At 40.0% G+C, this 19,300-nt stretch overlaps 1 protein-coding gene across 3 annotated transcripts; it reads left to right on the top strand.

Moving 5' to 3' along the window:
- Positions 1–840: 840 nt before the first annotated feature.
- On the top strand, positions 841–18,637 carry LOC144083188 (vasopressin V2 receptor-like). 3 transcript variants are annotated; one of them, XM_077610785.1, is made up of 7 exons: positions 841–1,112; positions 1,696–1,735; positions 8,021–8,220; positions 10,930–11,175; positions 11,832–11,978; positions 13,392–13,896; positions 15,017–18,637. In XM_077610785.1, the coding sequence occupies exons 1-7, from the start codon at positions 1,044–1,046 to the stop codon at positions 15,214–15,216; spliced, it is 1,407 nt and encodes a 468-aa protein (XP_077466911.1). In that variant the 5' UTR covers positions 841–1,043; the 3' UTR covers positions 15,217–18,637. The 3 variants fall into 3 exon arrangements, with proteins under 3 accessions (XP_077466911.1, XP_077466895.1, XP_077466903.1); XM_077610769.1 differs by having other exon boundaries at positions 8,021–8,400; XM_077610777.1 differs by lacking the exon at positions 1,696–1,735 and having other exon boundaries at positions 8,021–8,400.
- Positions 18,638–19,300: the final 663 nt, after the last annotated feature.

The raw sequence follows: 19,300 nt of genomic DNA, 5'->3' as shown, positions 1-19,300 counted from the left end.
CAATGTGGCCATGAGAAGAAGTTCATCCCAAGCAGGTTTGAAAAGGCTTGCTGGGAATGAAGCGGAAGTGAGGCGTGGCCAAAATTGCGGCCCAGAGAGCAACAATTGTCCTAGAAAACGTGCTCATGAAGCCCTTATGTAGGCACGGGATACACGCTGGAAAATTGGCATCCATTTCCCACATTACAATAGGTAGAGATAGTTGATTAACATTTTGGAACAAGCACAGCCAACGGGCACGTTTAGACCTGATGACTATTTATAGTACTTTGCTTTATCAGTTCAAATTTGTCAGGCATCTTAACATTCTTTTCTTTGGCCTGTCAAATGACGAGACGTTGACTTACAGTTTTGCATTGCCTTTTAAGACAGGCTCGACATTGACTGTCAAAGACGGACTTTTTCCGCATTAACCTTCGCCGCTCTGCACGTGCCAAGGTCACGACCCACAGCCAGTCTGGCTTACTCAGCCAAATGACAAACCTGCATATCTTGTGCAAGTGATCGAGTGCCGCCGGCAACAAAGGATATGTTGGGTGATGGAGCACAATACTCGTATGCACAAGGCACAAAACGTTTGAATGAAAGAAGGGAGGATCCCACCGCGCTTCCCCCACCAGCAAACCTTTATTTTTTCATAACATGTGAGTGAGCAGCCCACCTCTCTCTTCCCCACTCACACATCGTAGGTATGTAAAACAATCGCACCCTTCCTCATCTGTTCGGGCGCTCCACCCTCAACCCTCGAGGACGGGCTTGACCTAGGAGGAGGGGATACCGTGGGGAGGCAGGGAGCTCAAATTCATTTGCGCTGCCATAGCTGAAGGCAGAGCACATTGCCAGAGCATGAAGAAGTGACACACACGCCGGGACGCACATGGCTCCCACCGGGGATTAGGAGCATTTGTGAACTCTGTGAGCGAGGATTCATTAGAAGAGAGGATTCTTAAAAGAAAAGCTGACATAAAAATGCAGTGACATTTATTCTCATTTATTTTGCATCCAATTTGAGTCATAGCACATCAGATGTTTTTATTTTTTGGATGGACCGATTTGTAAATTCTTTTTTCCTGACAACTCTCACACGGTTGCCCAGCCAAAGTGGATCATACGTGAGTGTCTTTCATGTGTTCCCTTATGACTAAAATTATTATCATGACTTCAGGGTTATTTCAATGCCTTTGACAAAAATCTTTAAATCCAATTGTACCTGTGGTTTTGTGCAGTTCAACTGTTTGAGCATCAATGTGGGTCATCCCTCCTCAAATAAACAGCAACCAAGGTCTCCCAGAGACGCACACACACCATTGAAGCACTACTCTTTATTATTGGGTCAATAACTCATCTACTTATTTTGTTTTTCCTGCACACATTAAACAATAACGTGCCGCCAGCGGTGTAAATCAAAGAGTGTTTACGATCTTGCGCTTGTAATGATAAGAACCCAACTTTTATGTTTAAAAACAATGAAAATAGGACATCAACATAGAATAAATAAAGCTTGTCTCTGGAGATGAAGTCCTGATCAGCAAAACAAAAATGCAGATTAGTGATAGTGTTTAATAGCTTTTGCTCCTCAAAAGGGTTTGGCCGGATTAGAGGAGCTCCAGGATGTCGATTTATTCGTGTGGACCACTGGAGCTTGAAATGTTAATGGACTGTAAATAGTGACAGTGCTAATGCTTTGTCCCCCAGCCGCGGTCGAGAAAAGACGCACGAGGAAGACCGCGGAAAGGTGAGAGGCACTGTGTTTTGATGAATCCATGGTTAGATTGTTTAATTGGAAATAAAAATGTCCAAAATAGAGAGAATCAATTTCTAATTTTAATGTCGAGTCTTCTGACATGGAGTTCAGAACATTCAGAAATAGTTTCCTGTAAATAATCTATCAGAAATACAGCAAAATCAATGATCGCTTTTTGCTGTTTGCAGATACTCTATTTTAATTGCACATAAAGATGTTTTCGTAGAGGATTACAAAAAGTACAAGCATATTTGCGGTTGGGAGGCCGTCATGGATAATTTTACATTAAACATTTATTCAAATATTAAAATGGTTTCCAATTAACTCTAGATTGTGAAATAAATTTTGGCAAAAGTCTGGCCTCATTTCTGATTAATTCAACATGTCTTTTAAGACCTCATGTAACATTATGACTTTTTTGACATACATAAACAGATTACGACTTCAATTTTGGTAGAGTAATTATTATTTTTTCCAGTGTAAGCCAATAGCTTTGAGTTTTTATGAGATGTAGTGTAAGGAAAACACCAATTATCCAGACCAAAAGGGCTTTTCTTCTAAGTGGAATACGTATTTTGTTTTTGTACCATCTGAGGTGTCGTTAAAAGTGTCTCAAAACACAAAAATAGCACATGTGTGACTCTATTATGATTTTGGCTCTCACAATGATACATTTGGTCAGTCCAGATATGGTGGATGAGTTTTAACATAAGAAAATTAAGGGTAGACCAACCACACCAGAGGACATCAGAACAGAACCAAACCTGACGTGTGGAAAATCCCATTACCAAAACCAACTTCTTTATTTGTTTCTCATCCTTTTGTGAGATTACCAAATACGTATAAGTTTTGTGTTCTTGGTCTTTCACACTGAAGTTTTTTTTTTTTAAACGTGGACCTAGGAAGTATCTTCCTGCTGTAGTAGTGGCAATTAATCCCCAAAATCTCCTCATCTTGTCTGCAGAAACAACACATGGCAAAAATGTTAACCACAGAGTTCAAGAATTTACCTTTTTTTATTAACCCTGGTGCTCCAAAGGGCTTGTTCCATTAATCATTTGCTGTTTTTATTGGCCCTTGCTCGTGTTCGTTATAATCCAAAACAAGCACAAAGTGGCTTACTTGGTTGTGGTCACCATGACGAAAAAAAAATACTCTTCCATTGACTCGTTTGTTTTGTTGTGCTCACTTCATGATGTATTCTTCATGTTGGCTCACCCCTCCTCTAGTAAAGAGTTTGTTCAGGGCACGTGTTGTTGGTTAATGATACATAACAAAAAAAACGTAAAGTTCTTCAGTTCTGCCTATAGTGTGCCGTATTGTGGAAATACACTAATGCTGTTTATGACTGACACAAAGCACAGGTGGCAGTGACAAAGCGGGTGATTAGTGAGGTGTTGTCCCACATTATTAACATTTAATGAGCTGTTTTGGTGTGACGGTGAAAGAACACATTGTTTATTTTTATTACTCCCACATCGCTGCAACTGATGAATAAATCACAGGTCGATGGACGCAACTCCACATTCATGTGTAGAACGTCCACCTGGCATTGAAGCACTTTATTCACAAAGTGTGCAGTGTTTGTGCTGCATGAGGATCCAATTTAGTCCCAGGCAGAGTTTCAAGAAGAGAGCTAGGTCAACTGGGCTTTATAACGCACTGGTGACTCACTCAGCTCTTTGTTGCATTGATCAGTATGTAAATAAGGTCTCGTGCTATGCTGGCAACAGCACGACAAAGCTCACTACAGTTGTAATATTGATTGTGCAAGAAAAAAGGACAAAATCAGCAAGTTATTGACTAAGTTTTTCACATGTATATGAAAGTTTCTCAGAAATATTCTCTATGCATTACCTTCACTGTGGTCACCATCACTGGAGCCTTGACAGTGAATGTGTTTCTTATAGCTTTGTTCTGTAGTGTTAAAAAATTAAAAGATGTCAATTTTATAATATTGCACGGTAGTGAAATGAAAAAAAGAGATGGAGTAAATGTTTATTTTAAGGAAGAAGGCAATGTATTAAGGCAAAATGAGTTATTAGGAATGCATTATAGTTAAGTAAATGAGTTATTAGGAATGCATTATAGTTAAGTAAATGAGTTATTCGGAATGCATTATAGTTAAGTAAATGAGTTATTAGGAATGAGTTATAGTTAAGATAATGAGTTATTAGGAATGCATTATAGTTAAGTAAATGAGTTATTAGGAATGCATTATAGTTAAGTAAATGAGTTCTTAGGAATTAGTTATAGTTAAGATAATGAGTTATTAGGAATGCATTATAGTTAAATAAATGAGTTATTAGGAATGCATTATAGTTAAGTAAATGAGTTATTAGGAATGCATTATAGTTAAGTAAATGAGTTATTAGGAATGCATTATAGTTAAGTAAATGAGTTATTAGGAATGCATTATAGTTAAGTAAATTAGTTATTAGGAATGCATTATAGTTAAGTAAAACATACAGAGGTTCCACCACAGTCATTTCCCATGCCAGTACTGGTCAATTTTCAAAATTATTATGAAATAAATGGGCTAAATTCTGCCGATGTCCTGTTGACCTTCTCTAGAATAGCTGTCATTTCATCCTGTCATAGAAAGGAGGTCGTGTAAGGCAATATTTTGATTGCCCAGCATACAGTATTAACACATACATAATAGGGATAGACCGGTTATTAGCCAGGTCATTATTTGGCTTTTTTTATGGCCTTGTTGTTTGTTATCACATCAATAGATCTATTAAAAAGTGGTTCTACAGTTAACTTTCCAAGAGATGCTGTCGGCCATGGGAACTCCCTGAACTTATTGTTTCTGTGCTCAACTTAAAATAAATATAAGTGAAAGATTAACTTTACAGATGTATTGACATTATGCTAAAATTGATTTGCTGTGGAAAAATTTATGGGGGTGTTTATTTGTTGAAGTTTTCATTTCACAGTTTTGCTTCTGCGCTTGGGCATTTTTGTCAGCATTTTAAAACAAAAAAGTCTATTGTCTAAGATAAAAAAAAAAAAACTGAATATTTCAAATTTTTTGCAGATGTGAAAAGCAGTCTAATAAACATACGAGAATGGTATTTGAAGAATGTGTTAGTTTGTATTATTAAGACTTGTGATGCCCACTTTTTCCCCCTGAAATCCACACGAATCTTCGTTAAAGGACTCCTATATATATATATATATATATATATATATATATATATATATATATATATATATATATATATATATATATATATATATATATATATATATATATATATATATATATATATATAAACTTACCATGAATCTGACTGCATTTTTAATTCATGAGAGCTATGTGATTGTTTGACTATGTGCATAGTTGGCTGATGAAATCATTTTTATGGCTTTTGACCTAAACGTGTGCACAACATGGGATCAGGACAGACGTGCTGAGAGATGTCGAAACGGTATACATGATCTTGCGTACACTAACAACCTGTTTCAGTCAAGCCTGAGGCACTGCAGCCACATATGCCACGCCAGAAGAGGGTGACATGGAAATTGATGGTTTGAAAAGAATCAAGCCAAATAAGCAGACTTCTTCAATCTGAGTGAAAGACTTAAAGAGAGTAAGCAGTGTTACGATAGTAACAACCAAAAACAACCTCTGCAGTCCATCCAATCAATCAAATCACATTTCTTAAAAGCATTTAAAACAACAGACATCGGACAAAGCACTTTAGCAGGAGATTTAAAGGAATTACAAGATGAAAAAAATAAAATAAAAAAAACAACCAAAACACGTAAAATAAAGACAGTAACAAAAAGGGTCTGTGGCAAAGAGGCTAAGCAATGAGCAAGGTGCTTCAAGAGAAGGGTACAACTAAAATGAAAAAATATATACTTTTTTAAGAATCATGAAATTAAAAAGGCACATTGAAGGCACGACATGACAAAGCTGGCAACTCGCAAGGCAATATTTCAGCACCCTTATCTTGGCTAGCCTGTGTTTAAATGCTGTGATGACGAGATGAAACACAGGTGTGATGCAGAAGCTCCGCCCACCACCACACACCTTGGCTCTGTAATGGAAAAACACAAGCAGCCAAGCAGCAGATCTTGACAGGCAATGGCAGGGAATGAGTTAAAAAGAACATTGGGCAATTATGGTGTCCTGACTTACTGTTAATGTTATTTGGTTGATGTTAACAAGCCTCTCAAAAACATTGACGTAACATTTTTTTGTGTGGCGTCCTGATTTTGATGCATTTTCTTTGTGCTCTTTGACATTGAGGGAAAATGTTGGCTGCAATGTGGTCTGCCAAGTGGTCTGCTGGCATATGCTTATCACTCATGATCAAACAGTAGCTTGCTCTGTCTTTTGTATTTCAAAGTTTTACATTACATTAGTGCGCTCGTACACTCGTGAATTGTGTTGTTCTTTGTTAAGAAATAAACAAATAAATGGAAACACATGATATTTATAATCGCTTATCTTTCCCAGTGAAATTCATATGGGTTTAAAGGGTCTTATTGTTTTTGCCAAGTAAAAATACCTTCTGCTTCAAAACAAAAATAAATAAATAAACACATAAAACACCTGTCACATGGTCATACAGTATAAAGATAATGAGATGATATAGTAGGAACAAAGAATCCACTATAGTGTAATTACAGAGAGGGGAGCAATACTTCAAACAAAGAGGCTTGGAGTTACCTTGATGAAAAATAAGGCCGGCAAGAACCATTAAATCTTAATTAAAAATATATATATAGAAAGAGTCATTCACGTCACGCTGTATCCAAGCTATAGGCAGGCAATGTGTCCCAAAAGGCCACCTAAGCTGAACGCCGCCTCAGTGTGCCATAAGGACAAAATATAGTAACAGCCAATAAAAACATTTCATATCCAAGGACAGATCTAATAGAAATTTGGAGGAATGTTTGACAAGACCTCTCTCACTTGGTTCCGCATTGGTGGGGGCTACAGAAATCCATCTGGCACAACTTCTCACGCATTCCTCCGTCAAAGCCAACATGCTACACTTGACAATATGTCATGCGGCACTATTAGCAGCTAATTGGCCAGCAGGACCCCAGTGGAGTAACGAAAACCCCCAACCTCGTACAGGGCACTCTTACCTTGCTATTTTTAGGAAATTTGCAAACACCAGGTCAATTCAAAACAAGTATAAGCAGAACCCGACCAGTCAAATGGCAGTTGCAAACAAACACACGATCAAAGGAAGTTTGCAGAGTTAAAACAGGTGAGCAAGATTTACATGTAGACTTAATCCAGGGAACATTTCTTTGAAGGACAGGTACTTGATACCGTATGGGGTAATACAGGCTCTAATATATAAATTCATTTGGTGAGTGGTAGAACAAAAGCGCCAAGGAGAATGCAGCCAAAGTTAACAAGATGATAGCCAAAAAATAATAAAAGAAACACATGATTTCTGGCGGCTTTGGACAGGCAAGTATATCACTCACACCTCTTAACTGCCTGCATTAAAAACATCCATGCTCACTTAAGAGCCTTATTTAACTTTGACCTTATCATGTGCTTTCCTTCTCTGACGTTTTTTTCTCCCATCGTTTTCCTCTTTTCTTTTTAATGTTTACATTTATTTTAGACCTCACCCTGCATCTCATGAACCCTCTGTTCCTCAAATTGTCATCCCATTCCTCGCACTCATGACGTTTGAGCAATTTATTTATAAGCAAAGAAAAATAAGCATGACATTTATTGCACTGAAGACTGACATGGACGGGGGGAATCAAGATGTGAGGACGAGAGAAGGAAAGGGGGGCAGGGAAGAAAAACAAGGAAAAATAGGAATGCATGTGGGTAAGCATGGGACGATTATGTGGAGTGGAGGTGAAGGAATAAAATTGGAGGCATAGAAGAAAAATGTGTCCATCAACCTTGAGGAAGTATGAAAGGCAAAATAAACCATGCTGGACTTGCATCGAAGCGAATACATATGAATGTGAGAGGTGGACAAACACACAGACACACACTTGCCTGACTAATTAAAAACTCAAGATGTGATCGTATTCACATGACAGTATGATTGGTATGTGCAAATTGGATAAAGTTGAGGCTGCTTCCACCAAATGCAATAAATGGTAATTGCTCAAATCTAAGGCTCAGGTGCTTGCCATAGGGAAACTACTGACAGTTATTGGGCTATAATAAAATAATGTGACCAGAGTGGATGTCTCGTGACCCTGCATCACCTCACACCAAGCAACAAAACAATTTATCATGACCATTCAATGAGCACCATGTTTGTTTTGCAGGAATGGAAAGCATCAGTGTGGAAACGGACTGGGATGCGTTGGCCTTCTCCTCGCTGCTCTTGACCGGAAACAACAACCGATCTTCCTCATCTTTGTTTGAGCTCAACACTCTCAACGGCTCCCACGGCGGAGGATCCTTCTTCGGGATCTTTCCGGGGAATGGCTCGAACACCACCCTTAACTCCTCGTCCCAGCCCAGGGTACGCGACCCAGTGCTGGCCCAGGCAGAGATTGCTGTGCTTGGGGTGGTTCTTGCGCTAACCACGCTGGGAAACAGCTTCGTTCTGTGGGTGCTGCTCCGGAGAAGGAAGCACAATGCACCAATGCACGTGTTCATGGTCAACTTGTGTGTAGCTGACCTGGTGGTGGCCTTCTTTCAGGTGATCTCATGACTTCTTGTCATCAATACAACCTCAGTGTTGTATAATACTCAGAAACTTGCTGGAGTGACTGTTTCTATATACAGTGTAGTACTGTATGCATGTTCCCTACGGGCGACTGTTCTCATAAGCGTTTGCTTGGTTTGTAAAGTGAGAATAATATCAGCAAATATATTTTTAGGTTACTTGAGCAATACATTCTCCATTCGTTTTCTTCCCAAGTTGACGTAGGTCATCTGCCATTGGTGGCAAGAAGTCAAGCCAGGGAACCTAGGTTTCCCTAATACAAGCCACTTTGTTCCATACCAAGGTGTTCCCGGGACAGCCTGAGTTGATCTCGCAGTCTGGCTGGATTTCCGGGAGGTATCCGGAAAATTAACCAGACAAACAAACTAATTTCAAAATTGATGTTCACTACCAAAATGGTTGTTACAAATGATGGATCAATTTGTTTGTAAAATTAAATCAACCAATTTGCAATGTAACTGAGCTAGAAGAAAATTGGATGATGATGAACAAACTCCCAATTTGTTAGTGCTGTGATTGGAGTGCTATATTAGTGAATTCCATTAAACATTCATCCTTTTGCTGTTAGAGTTATCGCTTCCTCGGCAGACAGATGGAAAGCAAGAACACATACCGCATATTGCATTAGAACAGAAAGCACCGTCTCCACTGGACTAACTTCTAACACAGGGGTATCAAACTTATTTTGGTTGGGGGCCACATCCATGGCAACTAAATCTCAAGTGGGCCGGGCAAGTATATTTTTGGCCTGTGAATAACAACAAGTCATTTCTCCCACCTATATTTGCCAAATCAATAAAATACTGGTAATAGGTATATATTTCATATGATCAAAAAATAGATGATTATTTTGTCTGTGACTCCTAAAATGAAGAAAACACAATCCACAAAAAGTGCAATATTATCAAGACAGTTACTCAATTTGTGTCTGTCAGGCAGAACAATCCTGGGGTATTGTTGGAACCAGTGGCAGTCCGTGCATTTTCTTGTAGCTTCTTCAACGAATCAATCCAACCCTCAAAAACTATTTTATGGCTATAAAACCTCTACTGCAGCTACAGCTGCGACCCGTAAAAAATAATCGATAAATCAATGCACAAAAATGGGGTAAAATCCACTTCCTAGCAGCGTTCAATGATTAAATACAAATACTGGAGCTTTTCAGACATTACAACCGGGCCAGGGGGGTGATTTTTCTGGGAAAAGACAGCGATGAACGCCAATGGTGTACCGGCAAACATTGCCCGAAAATGGGGTAAAATCCAGCCGAAAACAGCATTTATTGATTAAATACAAATACTGGAGCTTTTTAGACCTCAGAACCGGGCCGGAGTATCATTTCCCCGGGAAAAAGACAGCGATGAACGTCGATACGTCCATATACGTCTATACGCGAAACGGCAAAAATTGCACTAAAATGGGGTAAAATCTACTTCCTAGCAGCAGTATTTTATTTAGTCATTAAATACAAACACTGGAGCTTAAATACAAACACTGGAGCTTTTCAGATATCAGAACCGGGCCCACAGTTGAAATATTATTTAGGAATATAGCCATATTTTACTCACCAAAAATCCTTTTTAACTGTACACAATATTCATCCTCCTTTCTTCCTCCCTTCTTTTCTATCGCCATCGAAGCTAATGCTGAAAGTCGAGCCTGTCCTGTTGTATTTCTGGCATAGTCGTACTTGAAAATGGCTTTAAATCAACACAACAATATATTTGCTCGTGCATCTTGCTCCAGATCCAGTTTGGTAGCTCTGGTTAATCACTAGACAATCATAGTTGGTGAAAGCGATGACATATCCCTACGCCTGCGAGAAGGCATTGTGGTGTTGCCAACTCAAAATCTGATTGGTTAAAGCAACAGTCTTATCGACGCGTGTTTAATGCAGCAGAGCCTGCAGAACTGATTGTGAAGGCCTTGAGGCAGATTTCTGACCCTGGCAACAAATAATGGCTAAAATGTGATTGATTAAATGCTTCAATATGAAAACACACTTCTGGAAGCAGTGCGACCAGGGGGAAAAGCAATGAAAGGAAGCTAACAGACAATTTGGAATTATTTAATAAGTATTGATGGACAAAATATAATATATGATTCAGATATTTCTTAGGACAGCAGAGAAGGCCTTCAAGGCCCTGACGGCCCGCCACTGGTTGGAACCCATGACAGGCCATTTATGACTTTGGACATCCCTGTTTTAACATCTGGAAAACATTTGAAATCCATCATGTCCGGCGTGCTATTTGCAGATTTCTTCATAAGCTCATCTGTATCCTCTAGGTAAAAGCAGAGCCAACAGCTCAAAGCTATGACTTTCCAGCTTCAAGCGTCATTTCTCACAAATGAAAATCATCTAGGCTCTGTTTTCCCGAGTTTCAATTATAAATAAAGTGTCTGAATACTTGAGAGATATAAGAAGCTCAGACCATCATGGGAGCAATAACGTCCAGTGTGTTGAGTTGTTTCACAGCCTCTCAAACTGTGTGTGTACAGGTTCTACCCCAACTCATTTGGGACATCACCGACAAGTTTCAGGGACCTGATTTCCTGTGCCGCTCTATCAAGTACTTGCAGATTGTGGGCATGTTTGCTTCCTCCTACATGATAGTTGCCATGACAGTGGACAGGCACCATGCCATCTGCTGCCCGTTGCAGGCCTACCGTAGTGGGGCGGTTTCTCGCTGGAACACCCCTGTCATGGTGGCTTGGGGCTTGGCACTTATCCTCAGCCTGCCACAGGTAAGGGCTACCAAGGAGAGACAAATGGTCAGACTAGAAATGAGAGGACAGTCAGGTGACTTAATACCAAAAAACCTATTATGGTTTTAGTACCTTAGGGCAGGGGTAACCCAACCACCGGGCCGGGGACCGGTACCGGTCCACGAACCACCTGGTACCGGTCCGTCAGAGAAATAAATATTAATGTTTTCAATCTTGCCTTCCTACTTGAAATGAAAAAAAGCTGTCATGATAGCAATAATAAATAATTAATCTTATGCTTGGGACTTATTTTTTGCCGTCGTGGGCGTCGTCCATGGAACATACAGCCCTTCCATCTCCACACTTCTGTCTTGAGTACGCCGGTCGGCGAGTAAATAGGGGGAGCTTTAACGGTCCGCGGTGAGAAAAAGTTTGGGGACCGCTGCCTTAGGGTTATTGCATACCTGTCAACCTCTGCCGATAACTGCCCTTATAAATGATTATGATTCCCCTTAAAAACAAAAAACAAAAAACCTTACAAACACCGTACGAGTCGTACGGTGTTTGTAAGGTTTTTTGGGGGTTTGTAAGGGGAATCATAATCATTTATAAGGGCAGTTATCGGCAGAGGTTGACAGGTATGTTATTGTCATGTCAGTGTGACAAAGGTCCTGTTCCATTTGTCGTTCTGTCAGGTGTTCATCTTCTCACGATCAGAGATGACTTCTGGTGAATTTGAGTGCTGGGGACACTTTGCAGAGGTGTGGGGGCTAAAGGCCTACATCACCTGGATGACTGTGGCTGTCTTTCTCCTGCCTGCCCTCATCATCACCATCTGTCAGGTAAATTTCTCCCCAGTTTTAAACAATATCAGGCTTCTAAACCAGGGTTGTCCAAACCGGTCCTCAAGGGCTGCAGTTTACATTCTGGGCCTTTTGCAAACCAATCCCAATCTGGCACACACAGACAGCAGCAAGGCCTATTTTGTTTTTTTCCCTCTTCCAAATTTCTTTGTTTTTGATTACATACAAAAAGACAATAATCACTGGAATTATGTGTACCTCTTAACGGAACCAGTGAAGCTCTGCCCCCACAAAGAATTGCTTTGTTGACGCTAACATTAGTTTGGGACTTGTTTAGCTAAGTTTAGTGAGAGTCTTAATAAGATTTAGGCTGTCTAATGATGAGGATGCCACTTGAGCATCCTCCCCTGTGGTCTGGCTCATTGAACTATTTGGGGAGGGATACTTACAGAGCCTAGCGATTTTCATTAATTAACACAACTACCAAAGTGAGTTGCAGACACATAACTTTTGGCAAAGAATAGAAATTTCAGCAAACAGTATTTCTTACTGTTTTTTATGGTTCCTTTGACATTTTCAAACCCCTTTCAGGAATAGAAAAACCTCTAAAATGTTTAATTTACTTAAATTTCCAGTGTCATATATTTAGAATAAGGTTGTTGTGCTATAATCTGTGGAATATTGTTGAAAATCCCTTTTCACCTACCTTGAAATGCACATTCTCTTTTCAGACGCACAATCAATTTCGCTTTTGAGTTATGCGTGTCAGGTCTTGTGATCCTCAATCAACTTAATTTAAGATGAGTCATTTAACCAGGAAACTTATATTCTGTTGAGTAGTCCAACTTATCTGTATAATGTTCTCAGTGATAAAGTTTAAGGCCCTGGATGGCATCCCAAACGACACATGGGGCAATTTCATCAGGAACTATACCACTCCATCAGCTAGTATCGCAAAAATCTCATTTCACTGTAATAAATGTAAAAAAATAAACAAATAAAGACACTGACATCCAGCGAGACTCCGCATTAGAAGTTGAAGATCAAAGAAAATGTTTGTCAAGTTATTTTAAAGACTATACGTTACGGCAGACGTGGGAGTTTGCTCCTTCAAATCACCTTGCGGCAGTAATGATTGGACATATGTACAGCATTTGGAGTAGCAGATGCACTTAAGTGCTGCAGAAGAGCTATGTCTATTAAAAAATGATTCTCCGCTGGTAAATGTTTATTGAGTCCATTATGAACCCCAATGAGAGAATAACAGAAATGAAAATTTCTGGCCCTCCTTTTTCTTTCCATTTCCTGTTACATTTCAGGCACAAATGTTCACATAATAACCAAACTTGGCACGTCTGTAGTCAAATTGAATCCAGAGTAGTACATTTGCATGAGCCAATGTCTTGGTGATGTCATTTCGACTGTGCTGAATTCAAAAACAAATCATTGCAGATAAGAATCTTCCGGGAGATCCACAAAAACATCTACCTGAAGTCGGAAAGGATGGTGAAGGCTGAGCTAAAGAGGAATGAAATCTTCTTCCACTTCCACAGCTTTAAGAAGGAAGAGGATCGAGCCAGAGAGAGGGGTGGACGGGCGTCCAGTGGCAGCGCTTTGTTGAAGTCCATCAACAAAAAAACCCACATAAACACTTATAACAAAACTCAAGTGACCGATACGACATCTACAACCATCGTTTCTGCGGATCTGCAGCAAGTGAACGGGCCTGACTATCAGGAGTCTTGCACTTCCTGCCAAGAGACCTCAGGGTCACCTCCTTGCTCCCTCGATTACATCCCCCCTCACCCCACTGCGCCGCCACCACCAAGCATCACCAAAGCCATGTCCAAAACGGTCCGAATGACTCTGGTCATTGTTCTGGTCTACACTGTGTGCTGGTCCCCTTTTTTCATTGTCCAGCTGTGGGCTGCCTGGGACCCCAACCCTCCCAATCAAGGTCAGTGTCGCAAATATTTTCAGAGCAGTTCTTTAAATATGGCCAAATTGAAAATGTTGCACCACTCTTTAGCATCATATTGTTGACATTTTGAAATCATAGGGCAATTAAGAATCGATAAACTGAACGAGGTTTCAACTGTGCGTAAGAGGACAAGGAAATATACATTGTTTGTAGAGATTGTGTTGACCTTGTCGTGGGATTTGAAGCTAAAGTCAATGCCATATGTCAGTAAATAACCTGTTTATATTCCCTAGGAATTTGCAACCTGACCAGATGTTGATATTTTATAAACAATGATCTACAGTAGGAGCATGAACACAGTCAAATTTATATAAGGGCACAAAGAGGGCATTGTGCTCTCATGGATATCCCCCCTATATCGGACAAGTGACTTTTGCCCTAAACGACTCAACTGTAATTTTTGATGAATCTAACACCAAGAAGCTGCACATAGTCATGTTTAAGGATATATATTCTCAAACCAGTTTTTCCGTCATTTGTTATCCACAAGCTTGTTTGAGTCATGACATAACACTTATTATTAGTTCCAAAAAGAAACAGGATGTTGCCCATCTGGAAAGTTTATAATCCTATAGGGGAAAGTTAATTACAATGCTGAATGGTTTGTATTGACTGGGCAACGAGTAGCTTTAAAGCTGAAAGTCAAACAATCACTAATCATTACCAGGCGGGTGACACCCTGAATCGGTGGCCAGCCAATCGCAGGGCACAAGAAGACAGACAACCATTCACCCTCACAGTCATAGGCAATTTAGAGTGTCCAATCAGTCTGCCCTGCATGTTTTTGGAATGTGGGAAGAAACCGGAGTACCCGAGAAAACCCACGCAAGTGCAGGGAGAACATGCAAACTCCACCCAGTGAGGACCCACCTGGGAATCGAACCCTCAACCCCAGAACTGTGAGGCGACACGCTAACTACTCGTCCACCGGGCCGCATCTGTCATCATGTTTTTTTTTAAATTATCAGCTTTGAAAAGTAATATGCCGTAACGCTCTGTTCATAGTTGATACGTTCAACCAACATGGCGACAGTGTTTTCATTTTCAAAATATCTTCATGTGGTGTAGATATGCATTGATCTCATGGCATTTGCAGGAGTTGCCTTCACCATTCTTATGCTGCTGGCCAGTCTCAACTCATGCACCAACCCGTGGATTTACACGGCTTTCTCCAGCAGCGTGTCCAAGGAACTGCAGAACCTACTTCACTGCGGGTCACGTTCCAGTCGCCGGGGCTCGCTGCCTGACGACTCCACCACCACGCACACCTCCACCACCAAGGACAGCCAGTACTGACTGACCGAGACCACCTGGGAGAGAGGCGCGGGTCCTTGCCTTGTCCTCTGGACGACGAAGGTGGCCTACTTGTTCCGATCACGATAGGCTGTCAGCAGCAGCCCCTCCGTGGAAAAAGTAAAGGAGCCGTTGAGGTTTTTGGGGTCTGATGTGATGGCAAGAGCGATGTGAAATGGCCTCACCTCAGCTTTTGAATACCATGTTTATTCCCATAAGAGGTTCTGATAGATCGAAGACGAGGAATACAAAGTGTGAAATGGACTTACGGGGGACTTGCAAGTGAGCAGACACTAAAAACGGCGGGGCAGCCAATGCGGCCATGTGGGAGATCTAATAATGTGAACAAACTTTGTTAAATCAAAGCAAGTGAATTAGTCAAGGCTGATTAAATTCTCTCAGGAGGAATCCAGTTTCTCAGAACAATGGAGAGCTGTAAGCAAGCTGGACAGGTACTCATTCAAGAGCAACCTGCAGCAAGCAACACACACATAACAACACAGTATCCACTAAGACACTCACAAAAAAAAGTATGAGCAGGCAGGTTTTGCTTGCAAAAATGAACAATTCAGCTTTCCGCAACTGAGGGGGAAACAATGATGTGATTTTTATTAAATATGCACTCACAGCATGCGAAGTCAACAAAATTACCTTCCTGACTGTGAAATTTCAAGCGTTGTACTGAAGGAACAAGCGGAAACATTTCAAACCATTCCATGTATGAGAACCAACTTTTTGAAATATATTTATTTAAAACGTATCACACAAATTAGACATGGTTGGTTATAGTGTCTGTGCAATGTAAAGGTTGTCAGCTGTCACTCGTGTTATAATTGTGCATAAATTGGATGTTAGTAATTCAACTGAACATGAACATGTGGTCTTCTTTGCCAAACATTTCAAGGCTAACAAAAGAAAATGCCCACCTTCCAGATGATGAAAGTAGTCCCAGTCCAAAGAAGGTGCCTGTGATGCCCATGGGCATTGGCTATTGAACAAACACTATACGTACCTGTAACACTCAAAGATCCTGAATGATGTCATTGTAGATCCAAGTGTTTAGTTTTGATATTTTACCTTCAAATCACAGAAAACTAATGATGAATCGTATCTGCTAATGTGAATCCAGCGTAAACAAACAAATTGAATCTCACCAATTAATGTGAGAAAGACATTGAAGTGCTTTGTAAATATAAACTACAGATTTAGTATAGGTGTTTGAATATGTAAATATGAAATTTAGGATGGGATTGAACAAGGGGAATGAATGCAAATAACAGTCATTGGAGTCATATTTGGGTGGGGGAGGAGTCAGTCCAACCATACTAAATGCTATGTGACATTTAATACTTGGATTTGCTCTTTTTTGTGTGTTTTCGCTGCCTTATGTCAACATTTGTGCAGACAGAGTGTTTCAGGTGTTTGACAAAATGTAAACATGGTGATAGCAGGCAACATTCCGGTTCATTGAGGGAGAAATAAGGTCAAACGCATTTTTGTAGCTGGGCACATTAAAGCTATTTTTTCCTCCTGAAGGCTGTGACGACCATAAACCATGAGTCAGTCAGCCCCACGTCCATGGCTGGGGATACGTTCCAGACCACCCTTGCAATAAGTGAAATCAACAACACAGGAATGCCTTGTTGAAATACACTTAAGCTTTGTTTTTATTGCATTTCCGACACTTATTTATCTCAGTGTTAAAAACATTTAAAATAAATTCAAACACATTTAAACACAGAATCTATTAAGAGAGAGCCAGATCAAGGACAACACAAAAATAGTTTTTTCCCCAACTCTCAAGAAAACAACATTTTTTTTTCTTCAGGAGGAGGGCAATCGGGAAAGTACAAGTTGAAAAGGAAACATACAGCATTGTCTGATAATATAAGGCCAGTGAGTGTGAAAACTCAAAGCGGACATTATAGATGTTCTATTTTTGTGTCCAAAGTACAAAACGCTGATGACAATGCAGGGATGCTTTCAAGATGTCTCTGGAATCTTCATTCATGTGAAGGAGAAGTCTCACCATTTCCTCTGGTCCGGCGGTCCGTGCAGTCGTTCCCCAGACGCAAGGCCCCACTTTGATCCTTCGCCAGAGCAAAAGTTACATCCACACCCTTTTGTGTCCTACTTTACTGCATCAGGAAATTGATGAGGTTCTCCCCCAACTCCTTTGGGTCTTAATGTATGTTCCTCTTCCTGGTAGGAACAGTGAGGTCAAAAGATGGTTCGACTTTGCTGATAGGACTTCCGCTTTGATGTGATGTACCAGAAATACAACATAACAAATACAAATACAGCACGTTGAGCTCTTTTGCCATTAGCAGGCATTACAGCTACTAAATAATTTACAGGAGAGGTCGTGTGTACACACTTAAATAAATATACACATCGGAGTCATCCGCCACACAACACACACTCGTGAAACTGCTGATGTTCCCTTTGACAATGTTGGGCGGCTGCTCCAATGGAAAGTTAAAACAAAAGATATTTAAGAGGAAATAATACAAAGAAGATACTAAAAAGGGGATGAATTTATAATAAGTGAGTGAAGATCATTCTAGGTGCAATGAAGTTGAAATGTCAAATAATGAAACAATTAACACATATTTATACCACACGCAACTACACAACTACAGCACACTTAACTCAAAACACTCATCTCTCATATTTTACCATTTCAAAGAATGACAACGCAATCAATCCATTCCCATCCCCATAAAAAGGGTTCATGCGGGAACAGACTGTACAAAAACGTATGATTGATTGATCTGATTTTTTTATTTATAGAACCATGTGTACTAGCAAACATAATATTTCATGGAAAAAAAGATGTGCATGCCAGGTCACATCAAGTACAAACAACTTTTTTTCTTTCTTTTTTCAGGATGTGATGTGGATTGCTAATTTGACAGCAATAACTTTAACAGGGAAAATGTCATTTTCCAATTTAACATGTTTAGACGCTTTTATCACATTCTACCCAAGTCGTAATTTTCTTTGATTACGAACTGTATGACTTTTATTCGACACATTTATGATGTTTCAGGTCATTTGGTAGACTCTGGAATAATGTGGAGATCTTTCAGCCAAACTATTACAATTCCAATTTAATAACAATCATATTTAATGGCGGAACATCGTGCTGGCGATGTGTTTTAGTCTGAAAAGAGGCTGATGTCATGATTCGAGGTCATATTGTTATTACGCTGAGCTGGTGTTTCCTGACGTCCTGTCAAGCGAGGGCCAATAATAGGAACGTATGATTCTGCTCAGTGGCTTAGCCAAGGTCAGTTAAACAGGTGAGCATCTTTCTCCTGAAATCAATTGAGTTTCAGTAGAAAAGTACAGAATGACTAACCTTCTAGCCCTGACCAAAGCTGGTCGGAATCAAAACCAACAACCAGTATCTCTGCAGACCTGTATTTCTTTATTACATTTCTCACCAGACTCTTGAGAGATCTGCAGATAACGAGTCATCCTTTTGCGCTCCACATCATGGTGAGCAGGAGAATCCAAAGAATAAACAGCAGAGTCGTCCACCATTGTTTTTGCTTTTGTTTCTGTTAAGAATCCCACAAAAAAACGACATTGAATTAACAACAGATTTCATGTGGGCGGCACATTGGAATTGGAGTGAAGTACAATTATGAGCTCACTTTTGCAATGTTTTTGCGTGGGTTTTTTTCTGGTTATTCGGGCTTCCTTCATTGAAATATGAACCATTGTGTCAAAGGTAATTTCACGTAATTGGTACACAAACTCTGATTTATTTTTCTACAAATTATTCATCTTTGTTGATGTCCAGATGCCAGCGGCTTACAGTGTCAGTCAGAACAATGAGATGTTCTTCCACATGATGACAGAAGGTTTAATTAACTTATGATCACTTCTACTGACGTGATGGACATCCAATTGCATTTAACTGGGAGGGCAGCCTTCCCTGCTTAAATACATTAATCCATCAATGTCAATGGCAGGTACTGAGTTATACTGCGTATCCATATGTGGACATTTGAACAAAAGACGCCTCCACTCCTTTGACTCATTTTTAAATTCAAATGTGTGGCTTTCCTCAATAAAT

The sequence above is a fragment of the Stigmatopora argus genome, chromosome 1 (genome assembly GCF_051989625.1).
Source record: "Stigmatopora argus isolate UIUO_Sarg chromosome 1, RoL_Sarg_1.0, whole genome shotgun sequence".
NCBI classification, from domain to species: Eukaryota; Metazoa; Chordata; class Actinopteri; order Syngnathiformes; family Syngnathidae; genus Stigmatopora; species Stigmatopora argus.
The sequence above is the reverse complement of the archived record's forward strand: the minus strand, read 5'-3'. Positions and strand labels throughout refer to the sequence as shown.